Source organism: Paroedura picta, chromosome 2, assembly GCF_049243985.1.
Source record: "Paroedura picta isolate Pp20150507F chromosome 2, Ppicta_v3.0, whole genome shotgun sequence".
Classification (NCBI taxonomy): Eukaryota; Metazoa; Chordata; class Lepidosauria; order Squamata; family Gekkonidae; genus Paroedura; species Paroedura picta.
Genome location: NC_135370.1, coordinates 89,882,623 through 89,904,371, shown reverse-complemented (window position 1 = coordinate 89,904,371; position 21,749 = coordinate 89,882,623). Strand labels below are relative to the sequence as shown.

At 43.5% G+C, this 21,749-nt stretch overlaps 1 protein-coding gene across 1 annotated transcript in view; it reads right to left on the bottom strand.

Annotated features, from left to right (window-relative positions):
• Positions 1 to 5,031: 5,031 nt before the first annotated feature.
• Positions 5,032 to 21,749, bottom strand: part of KCNQ1 (potassium voltage-gated channel subfamily Q member 1) — a 481,025-nt gene continuing 464,307 nt past the window's right edge. The window contains exon 19 of the mRNA XM_077321532.1: positions 5,032 to 6,572. Within this exon, the coding sequence (XP_077177647.1) occupies positions 6,522 to 6,572 (51 nt within the window). The 3' untranslated portion in view covers positions 5,032 to 6,521. The remainder of the gene's footprint in view (positions 6,573 to 21,749) is intronic.

Below are 21,749 nucleotides of genomic sequence, written 5' to 3'. Positions count from 1 at the left end.
GCATTGAGCAGGGAGCTGGACTAGATGGCCTGTATGGCCCCTTCCAACTCTATGATTCTGTGATTCTGAACAGAACACCTACCCCATCTACTTCATCTACTTCAGCCAACATCTACCTCAACAAACATCTATCTGTACAAGCAAGTCCTTATTTGGTTATTCCTTTCTATTATATTTACAACAGGTGATCTCTTATCTGTGTATTCCACTAATGGTGAAATTTCACCTAGAGGTGTGATCATAGGGTGCTGATTGGCAGTTTGGGGCTGGACTGACAAGCGGAGGGGCCAATCAATTGGGGCCTCCGCTTGTCAGTCCAGGGGAAGGGGCCTATCGGCACCCTTCCTCATCCCGGACAGGGCCCGCCCTCGGGGCCCTTACTGTTTTATTTCTTCCGCTCCACGAGGAGCGGTTAAAGATTATGAATAGGAATAGGTATGAACTATGAAAATGTGGTTTGTTTTGTAGTTTGTGGTATGCCCAGTTTGTGAGCTATGAATTGTGATGAGCAAACTCAGTTTGTGAGGTTCATGATGCAGTAGAATGGCCCTGCAGCATGCTAGAGATATCAAACTGGCAAGGGATCTTTGTCTAATTCCCCAGAGCTGAAATACACAGGTCCAGAGCATAACCATCAACTGGGGTATATGCAGCAAAGGAATGAAAACACATTTTGAGCTGGTAGAGACACCCCTAACTCTCAAGAGGCAAGTAATGAGGGATAGAAAAGCAGAAATCCCCAGAGTTTTGAAAAAGGGATCCCCAAAGTAACTTCATGCCAACCTGGCAGAGATCCTGGCAAGCACTGGAACCCAGCAAGGTATGTCCACAACACTCCTATGCCCCCTCAGACCCAAAAGCACACCTAGAGGTGTGATCGCCTTCCCCGGGGCTTGGGGAACGTTTTTCTACATCGGGGCGGGGGGAAGCCAAACCGTCCCCCAGGCCCCTAGGGCCCGCTGTATTTTTTTTACAGCAGGCTATACTGCTAGTTTTTAATAAATGTTTAAAACAAGAGATGTTCAAGTACTAGCTTGCACAAAACTGTTGGAAAGGCATGATGTAGGATGTAGAATTAGCACAACAGCTATGATATTCAGTGGCTTAGGAGCCATTTGTGGCTCTTCTGTGCCCTGCCTCCCAATTTGGCATCTACTCCATATTTCATGGAAGTAGGCAAGGCCTTTGCTTAGTGGAGCTTATGGTTGGTAGTTGATTCTCAGACTGAAAGAGGGTTCAGAGGCTCCCCTGTAGTGCAGGCCTCATGTCAGGGATGAAAAAAAAGGTGGCTCTTTTGGTTAACAGTAATTGCAAATATGGCCCTCTACATTCTATCGAGTGAATATTAGAGTATTCAATGTGAATGTTTTTTTGCATATCTTCATACCTAGCAGGTGTCCTATGCAATAGCTTTTTAGCTGTATTGATTCATTTTTAATTATAACCATTTATAATCATCTCTCTTCTAAATATCAAGTCAGCTAACACCAATTTTAATCCCCCCCCCTTGTGAAGTAGGTTGACATTCCCACTTTACAGTAGTAAAACTGGAATTTGGTCAAAGTAACCTAGTTAATCAATAGCTCATCTAATAGTTAAAATCAAAACTCCTGGGCACATTTCCAGCCAATTATCCACTGCCCCATACTATAGCTTAGGGGTGGCCAAACTGTGAATCTCCAGATGTTCATGGCAGGGGCTCATGGGAATTGTAGTCCGGATATAGCTTTTTTCCTGACGCACATGAGATACACTCTCAGCACAGAATTATATAATAGCAAAGAGTGGTGACCCTAGGCATATGTCATAGGAGGTGGTCTCAAAAAAGTCTAAAATTTACATATATTGGTTGGAGCCATAATTTACAGATTCCATTCCACCACTCAGCTACATTTTATAATGAGTTTAGATAGTTTATATAGAGTGTATTGTCACAGTTCTGACCACTGAGGAAGACCCAGTAGAGTCAAAACGTGTTTGGTCTTATGTGCTGTTAGTTCTGTATAGTTTTTATGTAGTTTTTATTCTGTTTTTAATTGTGCACTATAATAAATAACATTTTTACATTATTTTATTGTACAGCTCAACTTCTGAGTTCCTTCCTAATTGTAGTCCGTAACCATCACGGGAGCTGCAATTTGGCCACCCCTGGCAGGGATTCTGATACTGCGTCCATGGATGCCCGGGTGCCCATGAACACCTTTCCTAATTCCCTTCAAGTGTTTTTAGAAAGTGGGTGTGGCCAAGTGGAGCATTAGAATTTTTGATGTTCAGAGTATAATGTTGGCCATGGCTTTATGAAAAGCATTTGACCTGTGCAAATAGTGGAGTGATATTCAAAAAGACTAAACATGACTGAGCTGCACAGGTAATATGTTTAATGGGCATACCTGGAACTTTGAAGTAAGCAGGTCTTTCCAGTTTAAATGGATTTTTATAATTCAGGTGGAATCTGACAATAATATCACTATGTCAAATTTTAGACACTTATTTTATTATTTTATTTTATTTATTACATTTATATACCACTCTCCCCTGAGGCAGAGGACGGTTTACATGAAACATAGTAGAACAGAACAATACAGAGAATTGGTAGCCATAAGTAGTGATAATAACAAGAATAACAATAGAACAAGTAGTACAAAATAGTATGAACAATAGAACAATAATGGGAACAGTAGTTCACAACTGAAGCATACTGATGGACCCATGGTTGGTCAGTTCATGCATAGAGTTTCATGGGAAGGAGGCCTGACGATCCAATGGAAGGTGTTGGATTCAGTTTGACCTCAAGCAAATGCCTGGCAAAAGAGCTCCATTCTGCAAGCCCTGCAGAACTCCACTAGTTTTCATTTATGTTTCCATCAAATTCTGCCCAGACTCTCTCTCTTACTGTACACAAATGCACACCCTTTGACCACCCATCTAGCACCAATTGTTGTTGTTACAAGCAACAGTACAAATTAAAAATAACTGAGTTCGTGTAAAAGGATAGCCAGGGGATGATTTTTCCCCCTTTTCCCTTTGGCATCAGTGTGTTGGATGCTTGCAAAATGAAGATAGATACTGCCAGATGAGGTTTTTTTTTTTTTTTAAGCTAGCTTAATATGTACATTTATTGTGCATATATGAAAGAAAATGTTGTCAACAATATGCATCTCATTAAACAGAACTTCTGCCTGAAATGCTGAAGAGCTACTATGCTTAACTTAACTCCCTGACATTTTATGGTCAGCCTTGCCTGTTGCAGCAATTATTTTGTGGTCAGTTTCACCTCCTGTGACAGCCAATTTTTGTTTGCTCTGCCTCTTGCAGTAGCCGTTTTGTGATTGTAGTCTCTATACTGTGTCAGAATTCCAAAATGCCTGCAAGCTCAAAAGAAGACCAAAGCAAGAAGACCTCTATAAATATAATAATAGTATGGAAGAGGGCATTCAGAAAGCAGAGCTTTTCTTCACTGTATATTTTTGCTGCACTTGCTAAAGGTGCAAAAAAAACTTGCTGTGTTGGTTTTCCATTAGCCACTTAGCTTAGAATGGACCAAATCTGTTCATTTCATTTTCACAAAGAATGCAAACAATGACTTCGATCCACCAGAATATTTCTGTGGGCAGGTTTCATCTGCGTAACATATCTCCTCTGCACCCAGGACTGCAGTGGCAGGAAGGCCAGGAGATGAAAAGTTTCAATCTGAGGATGGAAGTTTTCCATGGATGGAAAGTTGCAGTCCTTGGATGGAAACCCTTCTGCCTGTAAAAAACTCTAGTAATCGAAGCCGATGTCATTGATATTCCATTACCCTCTAGTGGTTTCCCTTCTATCTCCCCATTTTCTTTTATACTTCATTTGTCTAATTAAAAAAAAAAACTATTTTACTTAAAATAACAAGGTCACCCTGCCTGAACTGATAAAGCATTAATAAGTATTCTGAGGGCTTTTGTCCCTTTATATTTTGGTCCTTTGTTTTATGGATGCTTCCTCTTTTCTGCTTAATTAAATACTTCTTCACGCCAATGCCTGGGGTATTTTTTGATCCTTCATTAACAGTTGTAGTGAATATAGTTCTACATCAGATGTCATGTGGAATACAGTTTTTAATGCTACTGGCAACTCATTTTTTTAAAACCGATTCAGCAATTTAAAGATGCAGACTTTTAGCATCTAGCCAATCTTCTATCTTTAAACGTCCTGCGCCGCGGATTAAATAAAACAGTAAGGGCTGGTGGGCAGGAATTAGGGCAGGACCTGTCTGGGATAAAAACTCGGAGAGGGCCAATCAGGAGCCGCGAAGCCAGGGGCATCGTTTGCCTGTGGTACCCAGAAACTTGGGCCAGCTTGGATGAATCACCATATAAAAGCAAGATTAACATGCCAAGTAAATTTGAACTTACAAATCACCATACTGAAAAGGTTGGGAACCACTGCTCTGTGATTTGCATTTTTGGGCCACTCTGTAATATGAAAATACTAGATTGAAAGCCCATTTTATATCGGAATAAAATGGGTGCTAGAAGGCTCCTTCCACTCCCCCCCCTGGGGGGGCGGCAGGGACATTTTGGCTGGAGGCGATGGTTCGCCGGCGGGAAAGGAGCAGGGGGGCCGCGTCTTCAAAGCGGCCACTCCTCTCCTCTCCCGGCAGCGAACCATATGGGGACGGAGTGTGGGCAGGGAGTCCGGGGTGGGCCAAGTGGCCAATAGGGAGGTGCGCGTAGTGCGCCTCCCAATTGGCCACTTGGCCCCCGAGTGGCATTCGGAGAGAAAAATACCAACTAATGTATGACATAGCAGAAACTGTTTCCAGGGCCAGATCTTGGCATCCAAAATACAAGACAGCTAAGAAAAGGGCAGGGGGAATTAGGGCTGGCCCTGCAACCTTTTCAGAGGCTTCACAATCCAGTTTTGAATCCCAAACGTTGATCTAGAGCACAATCCATTAGGCCATAGCAAGCTTGGCAGTCTCCTCATTAAATGCATGGCTTGCTGACTGGATGGAAGACCATTTGTTTGCTGCCAGGATATCCTGCACCTGGCTGCTCTGACTAGTGTAGGTAATTTTAATTGGCACATACATAATGATGGAAAAGAAGAGCTTTGCTTGGCTTATTATTCTATTTTCCTCATTTTTATTTGCAGGTTCTAGATCAGTCAAGGGAATTGTGTATTTCTTTTTCCTACAGAGAACATTATCCTAATGCACATGAATGTATCTTTTCAATTATTAAGGAAAACACTTTGAGAATTATGCAGGGCATGAGCTGTGTGAGCCATTGTAGGAGCTATTTAATTAGATTCTCATGAAAGACAGACTGATCACACCCATCTATCAGCTTGTTCTGGCGTTCTCTGGGCCAGAAGTACTGAAACAACTATTTTGAGCAGCGGCCTTAAAGACACTTAAGTCTTGTGTTAGCTTTTACACCCAACTTTTCTCCCTCAATGCGTTATCACAGAGGCCTAGAACATTGTTCTCTCTCCTCGTTTTTATCATAAGAACAATCCCTGTGAAGAAGTTTAGGCTGAGAGAGAGGTGCAGGCCCAAGGTAACCAGAAGGCTTTCATTTCAGAATGGGAATTCACACTCGGGTACTCCAAGATCCTCGTACTTGCTCTGACCGCTATACCACTCTGGCAGTCCTATGGTTTATATCAGATCAACATTATACCACCTTGACAAAATGAGAATTCAGTAGCTAAAGTCAGCCAAAAAACCAAACCAAACCAAAACAATGACTAATCATTTTAATTTACTGATGAAGTGAAAAGCAGGCCGTTTTTGATTATAGTAATATAAAGGGCAAACAACAGATTGATTTACATGCTTTTTTACAGCCAGTTTCTTCCTCTGAATCTTTGATGTCTGTAGCAAAATAGTTGTTTGTAATATATCAAAAGCAGAAATTCTGATGCAAGTGATATGCTCACAATTGGATATAAAAGAAAATGAAAAGAGTACTCCAGTCCTTAATCCTAAATGCCTTTATTTGGAAAGATATCTGATTTCAGTAGAACTTACTTTCGTGTGTTCGGTATTTCTGCCTTTTTATATTCAGACGAATTAAAAGGGAGATGGGAAACAAAATGATACCAGCTTATATTATTTTTAGATGCCCACCATTTTGAGGCTTTTAATTTTGTTAGACGAGAAGACTGAAGGCTTCAGTGTGTGTGGAATGACCTTGACATATTTAGTGAAATCTCTTATCCAAAATGGGGTGGCTCAACAGGAAAATGATTATATATTTAAGTGGTCTTGAGCATGCAATGGCAATCGAAAAGGGAATACTGTGAAATGTCAGAGGAACAGGAGGAGATTTTTATTTATTTGCTCCCTCGTTCTTAACCATCAGAATATCACGGCAGATCAAGAGACTGACCATTTCAGAAGGAGGAGGAGGATGCCTTCATTTCTCTACATGACTGTAGATTATTTCGGCTTCAGGAGACAAGAATGTCCTTTTAACATCTGACCTGGCCTTTATTTAAGAGAAGCACTTCACGGTTCAGGAAAGACAGACAATTTTCTAATTCCCGGCACTGCTGGAGGCTGAGGCAGCAACTTCCAGACAGGACACCTGCTAACAAGAGAGAAATGGCATTATGATGTCTACAAGTTTACAAATCTGAGGATCAGAAAGCTTTTGCTACTGCTGCTGCCACAACACAGGCCAAGGCTGACAACTTCTTCAGAGTCTCAGAGGCTTCTTTTTTGTTGTTGCAAGAAATAGTCTTTCACTTCCAGGCTCAGTAGATCAGTTTCCATGTGAAAAAGTCAATAGTCAAAGAGCTTCCTAAATTTCATTGGTGTGTAGTAGAAAGGGGATTAAGACTTGGGGCCTTTTTACTGGCAAGCCTTTAAATAAATAAAGCCTCTTGATTTTTTTTTTAAAGAACATATAGGATAGCCGAAGGATTTCAATAAGGAACTCAGCAACCCTTGGGTTTAAATGATTGCCACTGATGCCAATTATTCATGAACACTACAGGAACATAAATCTTTGTACCACCCTAATGCAAAGTACATTTACATGGAAGTTTATCTTACTGAGTTTCAGTGGCATGAACATTTTCAACAGGAATTATTTTTTCCTGAGCATAATTATTACAGAAATCATTTTCCTCAAATACTTGAATGTGAAATTACAGTGTTTAACATCAGACACACTTTATACATGTCCTTTCAGATACAACTTAAAACTTTAACAGAAATAACATGTCACTATCCATATATAGTAGGGGTTTTTTTTTGGAAGCACAGACATCTAGTATATAAAGTTGTTGGATGTTCCCCTTAACTTTAACCAAGTTTCTTAATACACAGTAGTTATATAGACATGTACTTCTCATATGCAGGGTAATTTTTGCAGAGTGCTATGGCATAATTCAATATTATCATTGAGGGTGATAAGCAGTAGATTCAGGACTTCTTCCCTCAAAAGATAATTTCTCCCTTGTGAAACAGGAAGCTGGACTAAAGGTACAGTATGTCATTTTGTATGGTGTTGTATTGCTCATTTCCTAAATTCTAGTTAAAATGTTTGTCCCCCATTCAGGCAAATATGTATGAATTTATCAAAGGGTGCTAGATATCTAAACACCAGCTTTAAAAGTATATGTTTATTCGTTGATTTCTTTTACACTTTGGATCATCTTTCATCTAAAGTAAGAAAATGAACACCTGATAGGCTAAGATAGCAAATCTCTAAATCATATTTAGTACATGGTGAGAACATTTATTAGCCTGTAAAATTAACTCTTTCATTTTTATAAACATAAATATTCCCTAGGAGGAGTAGTTTCTCCAGATATACTCTCAAACACTATCTTCTGCTAACTAGATAACATGGCTCAGCCAAATATACATGTGTTAAACAAAGCACCAGTGTAGTTAGTTAGTTAGTTAGTTAGTTAGTTAGTTAGTTAGTTTGTTAGATAGTTAGTTAGTTAAGGGAGGTTTGAGTGGAGCAAAGGAGTGAAATGTCTTTCCCTGCAAAACTCCAAATCACTTTCCCAGGCCACTTTTCCTGAAGAGAAACCAAACATGCTTTTGGAGCCCCCAAAAAGGGAAAGTTGTCTGAGTGAGAGTGCTTCAGAAGTATAGAACTAGTAGGCAGGGAAAGGATCCCCCCTGCTTTTTTGTTTCAAAACAACTCTTGAAATCAGCTTTGGTATTTATTTATTTTTTAAAATGCACACATTCATGTGTCACAAAGTTTTAGCACATGTGTTATAGGAACATGTGGTGAAGAGAGTGGAAAGTGATGAGTGGCTTTTTCCTCCAAGTGTTCTTGCATTTCTTTTGTCTCATTGACACCACTGCTCAAACAGGTTTCGCAGGTTTTGGAAAGCATGCAAACCCTTGTTCCAAGGGGCAAGTGGTCATCCTCATTGGCCCTAGCAGTTTGTCTACTTTGGTTAAAGAGAGCCATCTGAAGCCATCAAACCTTGTCCCTCTCAACAGCCACGGAACTTCCAGTTTGCATTCTGTATCAATTGTGGCAGTAAATTCGTAGTGGAGCGTCAAGACTATCTGCAAAAAAGCTCGCTAATGCCTCACCGAGTAAATCCAATGAACTAGTATTTTGGTGCAATGAGATGTCCTTGCCGCCTCATTGTGAGTTCTTCTGCCACACTCACTCTAGCCATCTCACTTCCTTCTTCCTCTCCCGAAACTCCCTGGAATACCAAGGAGCCTGTTTGAGGTGAGGGCAGAGAGGGCACCTAGGAGGGAACCTATGGCAACCCTGTGGAATTTTCAAGGCAAGAGATGATTGGGGATGGTTTGCCATTGCCTACCTCCATGACAGCCCAGCTTAGCTTCTAAGACCTGACGAGATCAGGCTATCCTGGAACTATCCAGGTCAGAACATGAATGGAGTGATGGTATGTACGTACATACGTATGTACGTAGACATTGCTGTCAAATCACAGCTGACATGGTGACCCTGTGGAGTTTTCAAGGCAAGAGATGTTGGGAGGTGGTTTGCCATTGCCTGCCTCCACGTTGGCCCTGCTTAGCTTCCGAGGTCTGACAAGATCCAGTTATCCTGGGACTACCCAGGTCAGGGCTAGGCCTCTACAGCATGAGGGGAGAGTCGAACCAGGATTTCCCAGATCCTAGTCTGACACTTCAACCACTGCACTGCACTGGCTCTTGTGACAGAATAACGTGTCAGAATTTGAATTGTTTTTGCTGGCATGATTATATATACAAAGTTAAATAAAATAATTTTTTCACTGTCTACATTTCTTTTCTGGCCCCTGAAACAAAGTTTGGGTCCAGTGGCACCTCTAACACTTAACTGTGGTCTGCTGCTTCAGACCAACACAATTACTAATCCAAATCTATTTTCTGGCTGCTCTCCTATTTTCTTATGTACCTTTAATGACTGTAAAGAATTGGTAATCTCAGCAGGTACTGTTTGTTATGAGAAGCTGAGGAAAGTGAAAAAATTCCACCTTCCATACAGTGGGGAAAGGTTCTGGAGCCTAGTTGTCCTGGATTATCCAAAATAGTGATGTTACTCCAAAAGGCCTAAATGGAAAATCTTAAATGACAGAAACAGTGCCACACAATGGCCCAGAGATGAGATAAAATACATGAAGCCAAACCTGGCTTGGTTCAGGAATGTCATGGACCAGAAGTGTCCTGAAAAGCAATAAGAGGGAAGTCAGCTCATTTGAGAGGTTTGCTCAGTCAAGGGATGCATGACTACTGATTCTGGTGGATAAAGAAATGTCTTGGGAACAGGAGAGGACTCTACAACTCATTAGTTGCATGAACCTGGGCAAATGGTGTCTGCTTTTTTTGATTCTGTAAAATGTTTGGAGTTGATCATAATACCACAAGGGCTTAAATGGAGACAGGTCTAGAGAGATGCAAGCATTAAAGCAGCCCCCAGACTGGCAACCAAGCATATTACAGGTATGTGACAACAGCTGCATTTAACCAAGAACAGCATAAAAACACATTCCCTGCAGTGGGTAAATGTCAACCATTTGAAGGAGGGATTGTTGGTCACTGAATTCCAGTGCAATGCAGGCAATTTGGCCACACTTAGACATGCATGTCTTCTCTCACCATTTCCATTGGTTTCAGTAGAAATATCTTTCAAGGCAGAATTCCCCTCCTGCACTTGGGATAGAATTCTCTGGAGTTATCTCTCCTTCATAGGATCCTCCTTTACTAAACTGAAGATGGAGAGGAGAGAGCATTCCCATTTGAGAAATAATCAAATTGTTCCCTTGCAGAGCAGTACAGAGAGGTGTGGCACATGCAGGAGCTCCTATCTTCCTCTTTACCTAGCTGCTTAACGGGAGCATGCGGGGAAGGGAATTAAATTTTATCTTACTGCACTCTAAACCTGTTTTACATTACTGCACTATTAACATTTGCTCTAAGCCTGGTTCCAGTATCATTAATGAAGTTGGGGGGGGGGAAACAATAAAAGCATGAGAGTACTCCCCAAAGAGCACTCCACTCGGCCAACATGAACCTGCTGTTGATCCCTAGCCCTAGAGAAGTGAGTCTGGCCTCAAACAGGGCCAGGCCTTTTCAGTCCTGGCCTCTACCTGGTGGAATGAGCTCCCGGAAAAGCTGTGGGCCCTTCAGGAACTTTTTCAGTTTCGAAGGGCCTGAAAATGATAGTTCATCTGCCAGGCTTTTGAGTGGAGCCAGTGATTGATAGAAAATAACATCGTGACTTGTGGCCTTCCCTAAAGTAACCCACCCTTAAGTAAACCATCTAAGGTAAGTCTCCCTCTGTGCAGGAGATGGAGAAGCAGCCAAGGTGGATAGGATATAATTGTAATTGTTTTTACTGTTTTGTTATGACTGTAATTTTAACCAGATGTGAACTGCCAAAAGTCGGTAACCCTGAAAGAGGGTTATGTATGTATGCATGTAGGCATGCATGTATAAAGAAACAAACAAATGTAAAGAACACTTTTGAACCTGCAGGCCCCTTTGAAATTTTGAGGTGTTGGTGACTGCCACTCCAAAACAACTGTGACAGGTGGCACCAAACCCAATACCTCCCTCATTCCTTTGCAAAGGTATTGCCTATCTTCCTTACTATCATGGCAGGGGTGCCGCACAGCATTCCTGTACCCCAAAAATGCCTATCTTAAACAGTGCAAACAAGCTCATACCTCTCTATTGTGATACTGGGCAGTATGCTGTAGCCCCCAATTTGCAAAGCATTTCAGCTGTCTTTTAGGTGTGAACCTTTAATTCCTCCCCAAAGTTATGCATTAATTTTTTTAATCCAGGTTGTCTAGTAAGCAATAACTAGAGATTAAATTAACTCACACAGAACAGCAAGATCCACACTTAAGTACATCTGCAGCAGAACAGCACCTGTCTTTTCTTTACTCAGCTTCTGGGATGTTAAAAGATCTTAAGTCCTAGGAAAATTATGCCGGAGTCCACCTTAAAGCCTAATGAAAAAATTCCAGCATTAGTTTTTGGTGACCTCTTAGGCTTAGGAAGAAAGGTTGAGAGAGTGCACCATTCAAGCCCCGGCCATTCTGAACCCACCAATGCAATCTGCCCTGAAGCTGATGAATGCTTTGGAACTGAATGGAGCATGAAATGTCTCTGGGGATCCTGTTAGCTGGAAGGGTAGAATACAAATATTTTATATAAATGAAATGGATAATTAATTGGTTACACTACAGGATGGTGGTAGATGGATAAGTTATAAGAGCTCAATGGTGGAAGCCTACAGCAGACCTATACTGGCTATAGGGAATGGGGAAAGCAAATATTGTATTCTCTAATAGTAGACAATGAAAATGCTGTCACACAGAATTGCATTGATGGGCAACCTGTTCTGGCTGGACATCATCTCTGTCAGGCACATATTTGATGAGACACATTCTGTTTGCTTTTGGAGCATTTACACTGTGTGTGGTTCAGACTGGATCTGAATTAGTAAAATTCCAGATATACATCCCTAGTGAGAAGGTTGCTTGCAAGCTTCTTTCAAGCTAGACAGACCCAGTCAGAGTCATGGAGGATTTATGTGATCCTTTCTTCCAAAGAGGAAGTGAGATCACACTGGGGCCTCTACAGGGCTCTGTCTAAGGGTGGCTGTGCCTGAACATTCATGCTTCTCCACACCCACGGAGCAGTTGTGTCTTTCAGCCACCTGCTGACTCACACCTGCAGGTGCAAACCGCCTCCCCTGAAAACGGTGTGGTTGAAGGTGAGCTGAGGTGTTGTGAAAGTTTTCCATCAGCAACCCTCAAGGGAAGGAGGTGCTGTGCATGTGAACGCCTTCTCCGTGGCTCCAAGCACCCGCCGAAGCTGGGACATCTCCAGAGAGAGCAGGAGCGCTAGAGAAGAGAAGCAGGTCCCATGTGCAGATTTCAATCTAATCACTTCCCTGTCAAACTAATCCTTGCCTGACTCGGATAGGACTTTAAGAAACGTGCCTGGAAACCCAAAAGCAAATCTCATTTGAATGAAGCACACACTCCTCAGCCCCCATCTGCAAAGAGCCGCAATTAAATGCGAAAAGAGAGAGAGAAATTAGCATTTTCCGCGGCCATCTGGCATGAGGAGCAGGCGATGGGGAACAAAGAGAGTTTTAGGCAGAGGGGAGAGGCGAGTGTGCCACGGCATTGACCTGCAAATGAGCTTTTGTGAACGAATTAAAGCTTCCCGGACCCCCCGGGACACCCCAAAACAGGCACCATTACAAACCATCCGGACAAAAACCCACTCATCAAAACTGTCTGCGGCGGGGATGGGGCGGGGTGGAGGGAGAGGCGCGCTTGAAATGGGAGCCCGAAAGAGCCCGCCTCACCTCCGTAATAGGCGGTTAATAGTGGGCCGCGCGAAGGGATCGGCCGCGTTTGCGGCACTCGGGGGCCTCCGGGCCGGCCCAGGCCAGGCGCCTGGACGGGAATCTGCACAGGGGACCTGCTACGCGACTCAATCTCCGCTGCTCTCGCTAGAGATTCCCCGGCTATGGTGGGCGCCGGGAACGAAAAGCCTGAGAAGGCATTCTCAAGTGCACAGCCTCAGTTGCAGTCCTTGAAGGGAAAGCTCGAGGAAAGGAGGGAGGAGTTATGATTTAGAAATTGTATGCCCTTCTTTTCTCCCTCTAGAGTCCATCAGTGGCTTACAATACTGTTCCTCTGTTTTATCCTCACATCCACCACCTGTGAGAAAGGTGAGGCGGAAGGAGTGACTGATCCAAGGTCATCCAGTTAGCTTCCCTGGCGGTGTGGGGATGCAAACTGGACACTGCCACTAAAAAAGCTGATAAATAGCCAAGCCATTAGTCTCTCTGCATGGCAAATTAGCACAATTTGTTAAACAAGCCCCTTATACATGTTTGTCTCACTGTCCTTCTATGGAGCTGAAGACATGGGATTCCCCATAATATTCTGTAATTTGGTTAGGCTAAGAAAGGGCAACTGTTTTAAAATCATCCCACAGGCTTTATGTGGAGATCTGAATCTGGGTCTCCCCAGTAGTGATATGGCACTCTGAATATAATCTAAACTAAGGGAAGCAATGCTGCATATTTCATGGAAAGGGGAGAATTCAGGCAAATTAGCCTCATGTTAAATCCCTTCAAAACCAGTTCCCAATGGCCTTGCTGGGTAACATGGACTATTTTCTCTCCTCAATGATGTAGCTTCACTTCAATGACGTAGCTTCACTTAGGCTGGGTGGCATTTCTAGTAACAGAAGGAAAAATGATAGCAATGCCTAGAAAAAAGAAGACATTTGTGATATTCTGCAGGTTAATTCTCTTATCAGCGGTCGCTTGTTTCATCATATACACAAAATGAACATATACAAGTTCAGTGACAGAAACTTTGTATTAACCAGGAAAGGACAGGTAGAGTAGCCAATAGCTGAGTTGTCACCCTACCAACACAGAAAGGTATTTTTTGATGCTGGCATAAATAAGCCTCCCCACCCCCGGGTATACATAATAAAATGAGATGGTGAAAGAGAAAGAATCACTCTGGGCTGAATGTACACCAGAAAGCAGGAAAACCTTGATTCTGCCACGACATGGAGATCCTCTCACAACACAAATGGAACAGAGCAAAAGGTTCTGGAAATCCCAGAAGTCGTGCCAAAACTTGCTCTGCTTGTGCCAAGGCTGCAAGAGCATCAGAAAGGTTGGCGATGACCTCCACATGCTGCAGCATCCATTCCCATGCCATCTCATCACACATTTCAGTGCCTTCTACCATATGTAGAGTCGTTTCATCAATGTGCCTTGTCTCATAAACTGAAAAGAGGTCTCTGCACAAGACCTAGGTTTGTATCCTAGTCTGTCCTTCTATCCATGCAGCAGCAGCTCCTGAGACTGAATGACTTTTCTCTCTATGGAAGAGGGGAGGAAGATTTTTGCAGATCCCTTCCACTAGCTGCAGATTCCCGGTTGCTTCTCCCCTTCTATCCAATCCACTAGCCCAAAACATAGTTTCAAATGGCACAAAAGGTGCATGTATTGTTGCCTCCATCTAGCTGGAGAGTTGCCTCCATCTAGTTCAACTCTGCTCTTCCTGTTCAGTATTCAAACACTAGTGGCCATTCCAGGCTACAATAAGGTAATTTAGCAGTATGGGTGCCCCCCAAGAAGCATGCAGCAGAAACCATACTAAATGGAATGCTGAAAAGAATACGATAGTCAAGAAACAAATCACAAACAGTTGTTTCCAGCCAAACATCAATTAGATTATGATATCACTCACTAGGGTTGCCAGCTCTGGGTGGGAAATACCTGGAAAATATGGGGGTACAGCCTGGAGAAGGCAGGGGTTGGGGAGGGGAGGGACCTCAGCAGCGTATAATGCTGCAGAATCCACTCTCCAAAGCATTACATTTATGAAAAAAGTAAAAACCATTTCAAAGTTCCAGTTTTATTTGGAAACTGTAATACTCTGAAATCTATGAATTCAGTTTTGAATATACTAGGGGGAAAGCCCATTGTATCAAAGAATACAACGGGCGCTAGAGCTTGGCAGTGGGAAGAGAAAGAGGAGTTGTCCAGTCTGTAAGCGCATGGGGTTGAATGTGTGTGTTGTGTGGGAGGTTGTGGTGGCATGGTGGCAAATGGGTGTGAAGATATGGGTGCCAAGAAGAAATAGTCCTTTTTAAAAATACTTCATGCACTTCTCATACATGACTGCAGTAACTCTTAGAAGAAATTTGTAAAGTATGACAATTTGATTATCAATATACTAGTGGCAAAGCCTGTTGTGTCCAAGAATACAACAGGTGCTAGAGCTTGCCAGTGGGAAGAGGAAGGGGAGGAGTTGTCCAGTCTGTAAGGGCATGGGGTTGAATGTGTGTGTTGTGTGGGAGGTTGTGGTGGCATGGTGGCAAATGAGGGCATGGGTGTGGGGAGATGGGTGTCAAGAACCTGTGGTTTGGAATGTTCGTTGAGTGTGGGACAGGACTGAGCTTTGGGAATTGTGGCATAGTGGTTACAGATGAGCTTTCCAGAGCCATGTCTTCAGATATGTGAAGGGAAAATCAGACTGGACACTCTTCTTAGGGGAAAATTACATGGCAACCAATTCCTCCCAGTTTTGCGTCATTTCCCTTCTTGTGTGAATTAGCCCACAGACACCAAAATGCCCCTCTGCCCTAATACACATAGGGTAGTCACAGTACACAGGTGTCCACCCTGTTCCTTCTTCTCCATTTTTTCACTGTTGATAAAATGTTATGTGCCCACATGCTTCTTTCAAGGTTCCTCCTTAGAAGAAGAACGGATTTTTGTATCCTGTTGTTTACTACCCAAAGGAGTCTCAAAGCAGTTTACAAAAACCTTTTCCATTTGTCTCCCCACAATAGTCAACCTGTGAGGTATGTGGGCTGTGAGAGGTCTGAGAAAACTGGGAATGGGCCGCAGTGACCCAGCAGGCCTCAGGTGTCTCAAAGCATTTTCCAATCGTCTTCTCTTTCCCTCCCCATAGCAGACTTCCCATGAGGGAGGTGGGGTAGAGAGCATCACATGGAAGCTGGCAACCCTAACAGGAAGACTCTCTGTGCATAGCAGTCTTGACCTTAGTAAAGTTTTTTTAAACTGTTTTTTTAATTTGCCAGGCCAAGGTTGGGAAAAGTCACTTCAATTCCCATGTGTCTCCAGCCATTTACATGTTCACTATTTACAGGCTGTAAATATTTATTTAGATCTTCCTGCACTTTCCAGACTCACAGGATTGATGCTAGTCTGCCTGTCTGCGCCCCAGAATACAAATTGTTGCTGGTAAGGGCTGGCCATAGCCCATGGCCCAGGAGGGGCACAGCTGCACCACTCCCTCCCAACTGCGTGCAAAAATGGATCCTTTGAAGGCTGGATTCTGAGGCATTGTACTATTTTGAAGTCAAACCTCCAAACCTCCAGGAATATTTCCAACCCAGGTGGGGCCTGGAGAGCTCCTGGAATTACAGCTCACCTGCAGATTCTGAACACAATGGAAAAATGGGCACATGAGAACAAGATGCAATTTAATAAAGATAAGTGTAAAGTTCTGCACCTGGGTCAGAAAAATGAAAAGCATACCTACTGGATGGGGGATACCCTTCTAGGTAACACTGTGTGTGAACGAGACCTCGGGGTACGTGTGGATTGTAAACTAAACATGAGCAGACAGTGTGATGCAGCGGTAAAAAAGGCAAATGCCATTTTGGGCTGTATCAACAGGGGCATCACATCAAAATCACAAGATGTCATAGTCCCATTGTATACGGCACTGATCAGACCACACCTGGAGTACTGTATGTAGTTCTGGAGGCCTCACTTCAAGAAGGACGTAGATAAAATTGAAAGGGTACAGAGGAGAGCGCTGAGGATGATCTGGTGCCAAGGGACCAAGCCCTATGAAGATAATGTTCAGCCTGGAGAAAAGGAGGTTGAGAGAGAACATGATTGCCCTCTTTAAGTATTTGAAAGGCTCCCCTGCGTTGCTCTTGGAAATGCCTCCCTCCCCTCAATCAGGGCCTGTCACAACAGGCCTGAAAGGAGGGAGGGGGAGGGAGCATACTCACCAGCCTCCTGCCAGCTCTGCCAGGGTTCTGAGGCAGTTAGGACAGCTTTGGGGCGAAAAGGGCTGGTACAGCTTGTGTTCTCATCCCCCTTGGCAGCTCTACTGACCTTCTCTCCCTGTGGTGGTCAGGGGCAGACTGGCAGCGATGTCTCCAGATTGCCCCTGCCTGGGCTGACTGGATGGAACTCTGGTCTGTCCTGGTGAGGGGCCAATTGGAAGGTGCTTTGCGCCTTCCGATTGGTCCCTCTGCTTGTCAGTCCGGGGCGAAGGGGACAATTGTTGCCCCCATCCCAGACAGAGCCCACCCCAACACCCCTTACTGAGGGACAGATTTTAAGATTTATATCCCGCCTCAACCAAACGTCTGGCAGAAGAGCTCTGTCTTGCAGGCCCTGCAGAACCTTGACAGCTCCATCAGGGCCCTTAGCTCTTATGGGAGTTCATTCCACCAGGTTGGGGCCAAGGCCAGGCAGATGTCCTGGGCCCAGGACAACCAGTAGGTTCATACCTACAGAGCAGAGAGCTCTATGGGAAGCATAGACAGACAGGCAGTCCCTCAGATAGGCAGGACCCAAGCTGCATATAGCCTTAAAGGTTAAACCCAAAACCTTGAACTTGATTTCAGCCTTGGAAGAGAGGTGTGTGGACGGGTGGGTGCTCAAATGCAACAAAATCCAGCTGACAACTGATTGGTGGCTTTTGCCACGTGACAATGGTTGATTCATAAAACAAATGGTGGGAAGTTTTGACTTCCTGTCCCTTGGCTCTCCAATGTGCACACAACTCCTGGGGGCAAACAGGGTGGAAAGCAGGGCAAGGGCTTCCCATGTGGTATTGGGAAGAATCGGGGCAACTAGCACTGGACCAAAAAGCAGGCGGCAGCTTGGCACAACGCCTCCCATGCAGTAACCGTCTAGGTCTATTCCCTTTTTGATGTGTTGCCATTCTTCTAATTGCTGTTCTACTATTAATGATATTATACAAATTTCACCCAATATCATCTCAAACACAGTACCTTTAACTGGAGACACTTCACACATTCAACTTAGCACCATCAAAGAACTTGGAAAGCTATAAACAGCAAAGGTATGTAGTCAGATACTTCTAGCCCGATAACTGCCCGATGTTTCCAGGACTGAACTGGCAATATCCACTATTAGAAAGCACCCCCCGAGCATATTCCTTGTTCTGATATTTCCATTCCTGACAATATTGGAACTGGGAATATCCAAGAAGGCAGTAGGAGCAGCTCTGGAGGCAGGAACACTTCAGCTGATGCGGGGAAAATAAAATAAAGATAATAAATAAAATTTAAACAGCAGAAGTGTAGTGGACCAGCTGGGGGAGCTAAAAATTCATGGGTGGCCTTTGATCTCTGGATCTCAGGTCTACCACCCATAGAAAATACTATAAAAACAAATAAACTATAAATTAATATAAAAATAGAACAATATCTATAAAAATAAATTACCATATAAAATAATGCCATAAAAATAATTATTTTCAGCACCTGAAATGGAACCCAGAGGCCAGGTCTACTGCCCTTAGAAACAACAACCTTTTAACAGTTTAAGGGCAGGACAGCTGCAGACCGGCTGGGGGGCTGGAGCACACTTCTTTCCCCTCCCTTCCTGCTCCTGCAGCCTCCTGGGGCAGGAGGCATCAAAATTCATTGTTTGACAAGGGCATGATTGTTTTTTTCTCTTGGGAGTATTTTTTAAATATTCGATAAAATACCTTCTCAATATGTTAACAAAACTCCTAATATTTTATGAAAATGATAACTATGTCCTTTCCAACTTTCCAGTAAAGGATTACAGCAAAAAATGTTGATGCACACGGCTTGTAAACAGACACCATGATTTCATTACCATTCTAAACCATGTAAAGTGATACAGGCACGAAGCTTTCATACAGCAAATTTCATTCCATTAATGAACTGTCCTTGAATTGTTCTTTTTCGCTGTGTGATCTTCCTTGAACTTAAAAAAAAATCAATATGTATATGTGTGTCTTCTCAATGTATCTCAGTGTTACCAAACCATCTCAACAGTGCCACTATAGCACTAAAATGCTGCTCTATTGGACTAGCACTACCGTGCTCAATTTAGAATGTTAAAAACAAAGCTGGAGAAAGATTGTGTTGCGAAAAAGGGCAGGAGGAAAGTGGCTCTATTGGAAGTGCTGCAGATATTTTAAACAGCGCACTACAGTGATTCAGAAATGCAACAAAGGGGTGAGAATAGAAGAAAGCATTTTACCTCAAGGATGGTTCACCCATGCTTTGCTAGCCAGACGCAAGTGACTTTGTATGAAAAGGTAAATAAAATCCATTAGCAGCTGGTGGTTAAAACAGTTGTGTCTGAAATGACACAAAAAGCCTGTTAGTAACCCACTTCCAAAAGGGATTACAAAGCCTGTCTGAAAGGGGCCTCAGAGAGAGGGAGAGAGAGAGAGAGAGAGAGAGAGAGAGAGAGAGAGAAATTGCTTGGCATGGCAGTGCCACCTGGGTAGATTCATATTTATGCAGTCTGCCTGGGAGAAAGTGAGGATCTATAAAGGACATTCATTTCCCCAAAGAAGACCATCACATAGGTGGAGGCTGTGATGCTGTGTTTCGGGCCTCCAGGTGCCGCTCTGCCCGCATTTGTTGGCAGTCAATATTCATGTGCTTCTGTCATCAGGGTAGCTCTTTTCACAGTGATCAGCCGGGCAGAAGGCTGACTGACAGGAGGCTCGTGGCTCCACTCCTTTGGGGGGGGGGGGAGAGAAGGGAAACTCTGCAGGGGAAACTGCACTGCTGTCCAGAGGCAGGAGAAGGAATGGCTCTAGCCTGGGAGTTGCAACCACTTTCAGAGAAAGGGTGGAATAGGTAGGCTATATCTGCATAGCTGCAGCCTTAACAATACTTAGGATGACCTAATTGAAAACCAAGCAAGTAGCATAGTAGCAAGTCAAGGTAATGTGACCGCGCTGCTAGTCCTGCTGTTTTCCAGTCCACAAAGTTGGCCTTTGATGACTTTTCATTCTCAGTGCTGCATCTACATGTTTCAGTTTGCCAAAGACCACAGAATAAGTTGGAAAGCTACAAAGGAAGAGTAGCTGTATTGTGTGTAGTAACAAGATGGCAAAAGGAAATTAGATCACAGGCATGGGCAGACCAATCCTAGGCATGTTTACACAGAAGTAAATCCCAATGTGGGTATTTGAGGAACAAAAGGGTTTTGACCATTAAGAAAGCAAGTTTCATGTTGAAAGAACTGGTAATGCACAAGAAAAAGACTTGGGTAATATGCAGCAACTCTACAAACACACCAAACATCAAAGGTTCAGGAGAAAAAGATAGTTTTCCAAGGTATCTAAAAGGCAATAAAATTAGTTTTATGCAAATATATTTGGAAAAGAAATGGCATAAATGGGATGCCATCATAAAGGAGGCCCCTTCCCTGGAGCTGCCCACCTACCTTTTGATGTTGTTGTTAGGTGCGAAGTCGTGTCCGACCCATCACGACCCCATGGACAATGATCCTCCGGGCCTTCCTGTCCTCTACCATTCCCCGGAGTCCTTTTAAGTTTGCTCCTACTGCTTCAGTGACTCCATCCAGCCACCTCATTCTCTGTCGTCCCCTTCTTCTTTTGCCCTCAATCGCTCCCAGCATTAGGCTCTTCTCCAAGGAGTCCTTCCTTTTCATGAGGTGGCCAAAGTATTTGAGTTTCATCTTCAAGATCTGGCCTTCTAAGGAGCAGCCAGGGCTGATCTCCTCTAGGACTGACCGGTTTGTTCGCCTTGCAGTCCAAGGGACTCACAAGAGTCCTCTCCAGCACCAGAGTTCAAAAGCCTCAATTCTTTGATGCTCGGCCTTCCTTATGGTCCAACTTTCGCAGCCATACATTGCAACTGGGAATACCATAGCCTTGACTAAACGCACTTTTGTTGGCAGGGTGATGTCTCTGCTTTTTAGGATGCTGTCTAGATTTGCCATAGCTTTCCTTCCCAGGAGCAAGCGTCTTTTAATTTCTTGGCTGCAGTCCTCATCTGCAGTGATCTTGGAGCCCAGGAAAATAAAATCTGTCACTATGTCCATTTCGTCCCCATCTATTTGCCAGGAATTGAGAGGGCCGGATGCCATGATCTTCATTTTCTTGATGTTGAGTTTCAAGCCAACTTTTGCACTCTCCTCCTTCACCCGCATCAACAGGCTCTTTAGTTCCTTTTCACTTTCTGCCATTAAAGTGGTATCATCTGCATATCTGAGGTTGTTGATATTTCTACCTGCAATCTTGATCCCAATTTGTGACTCCTCTAACCCTGCCTTTCTCATGATGTGCTCCGCATACAAGTTAAATAGGCAAGGCGACAGTATACAGCCTTGCCGAACTCCTTTCTCAATTTTGAACCAATCAGTGATTCCATGCTCGGTTCTCACTGTTGCTTCTTGACCTGCATATAGGTTTCTCAAGAGGCAAATAAGATGCTCGGGTATTCCCATCTCTTTAAGAACTTGCCACAATTTGTTGTGCTCCACACAATCAAAGGCTTTAGCATAGTCAATGAAGCAGAAGTAGATGTTCTTCTGGAACTCCCTAGCTTTCTCCATGATCCAGCGTATGTTGGCAATTTGACCTCTAGTTCCTCTGCCTCTTTGAAATCCTGCCTGTACTTCTGGAAGTTCTCGGTCCACATATTGCTGGAGCCTAGCTTGTAGGATTTTGAGCATAAC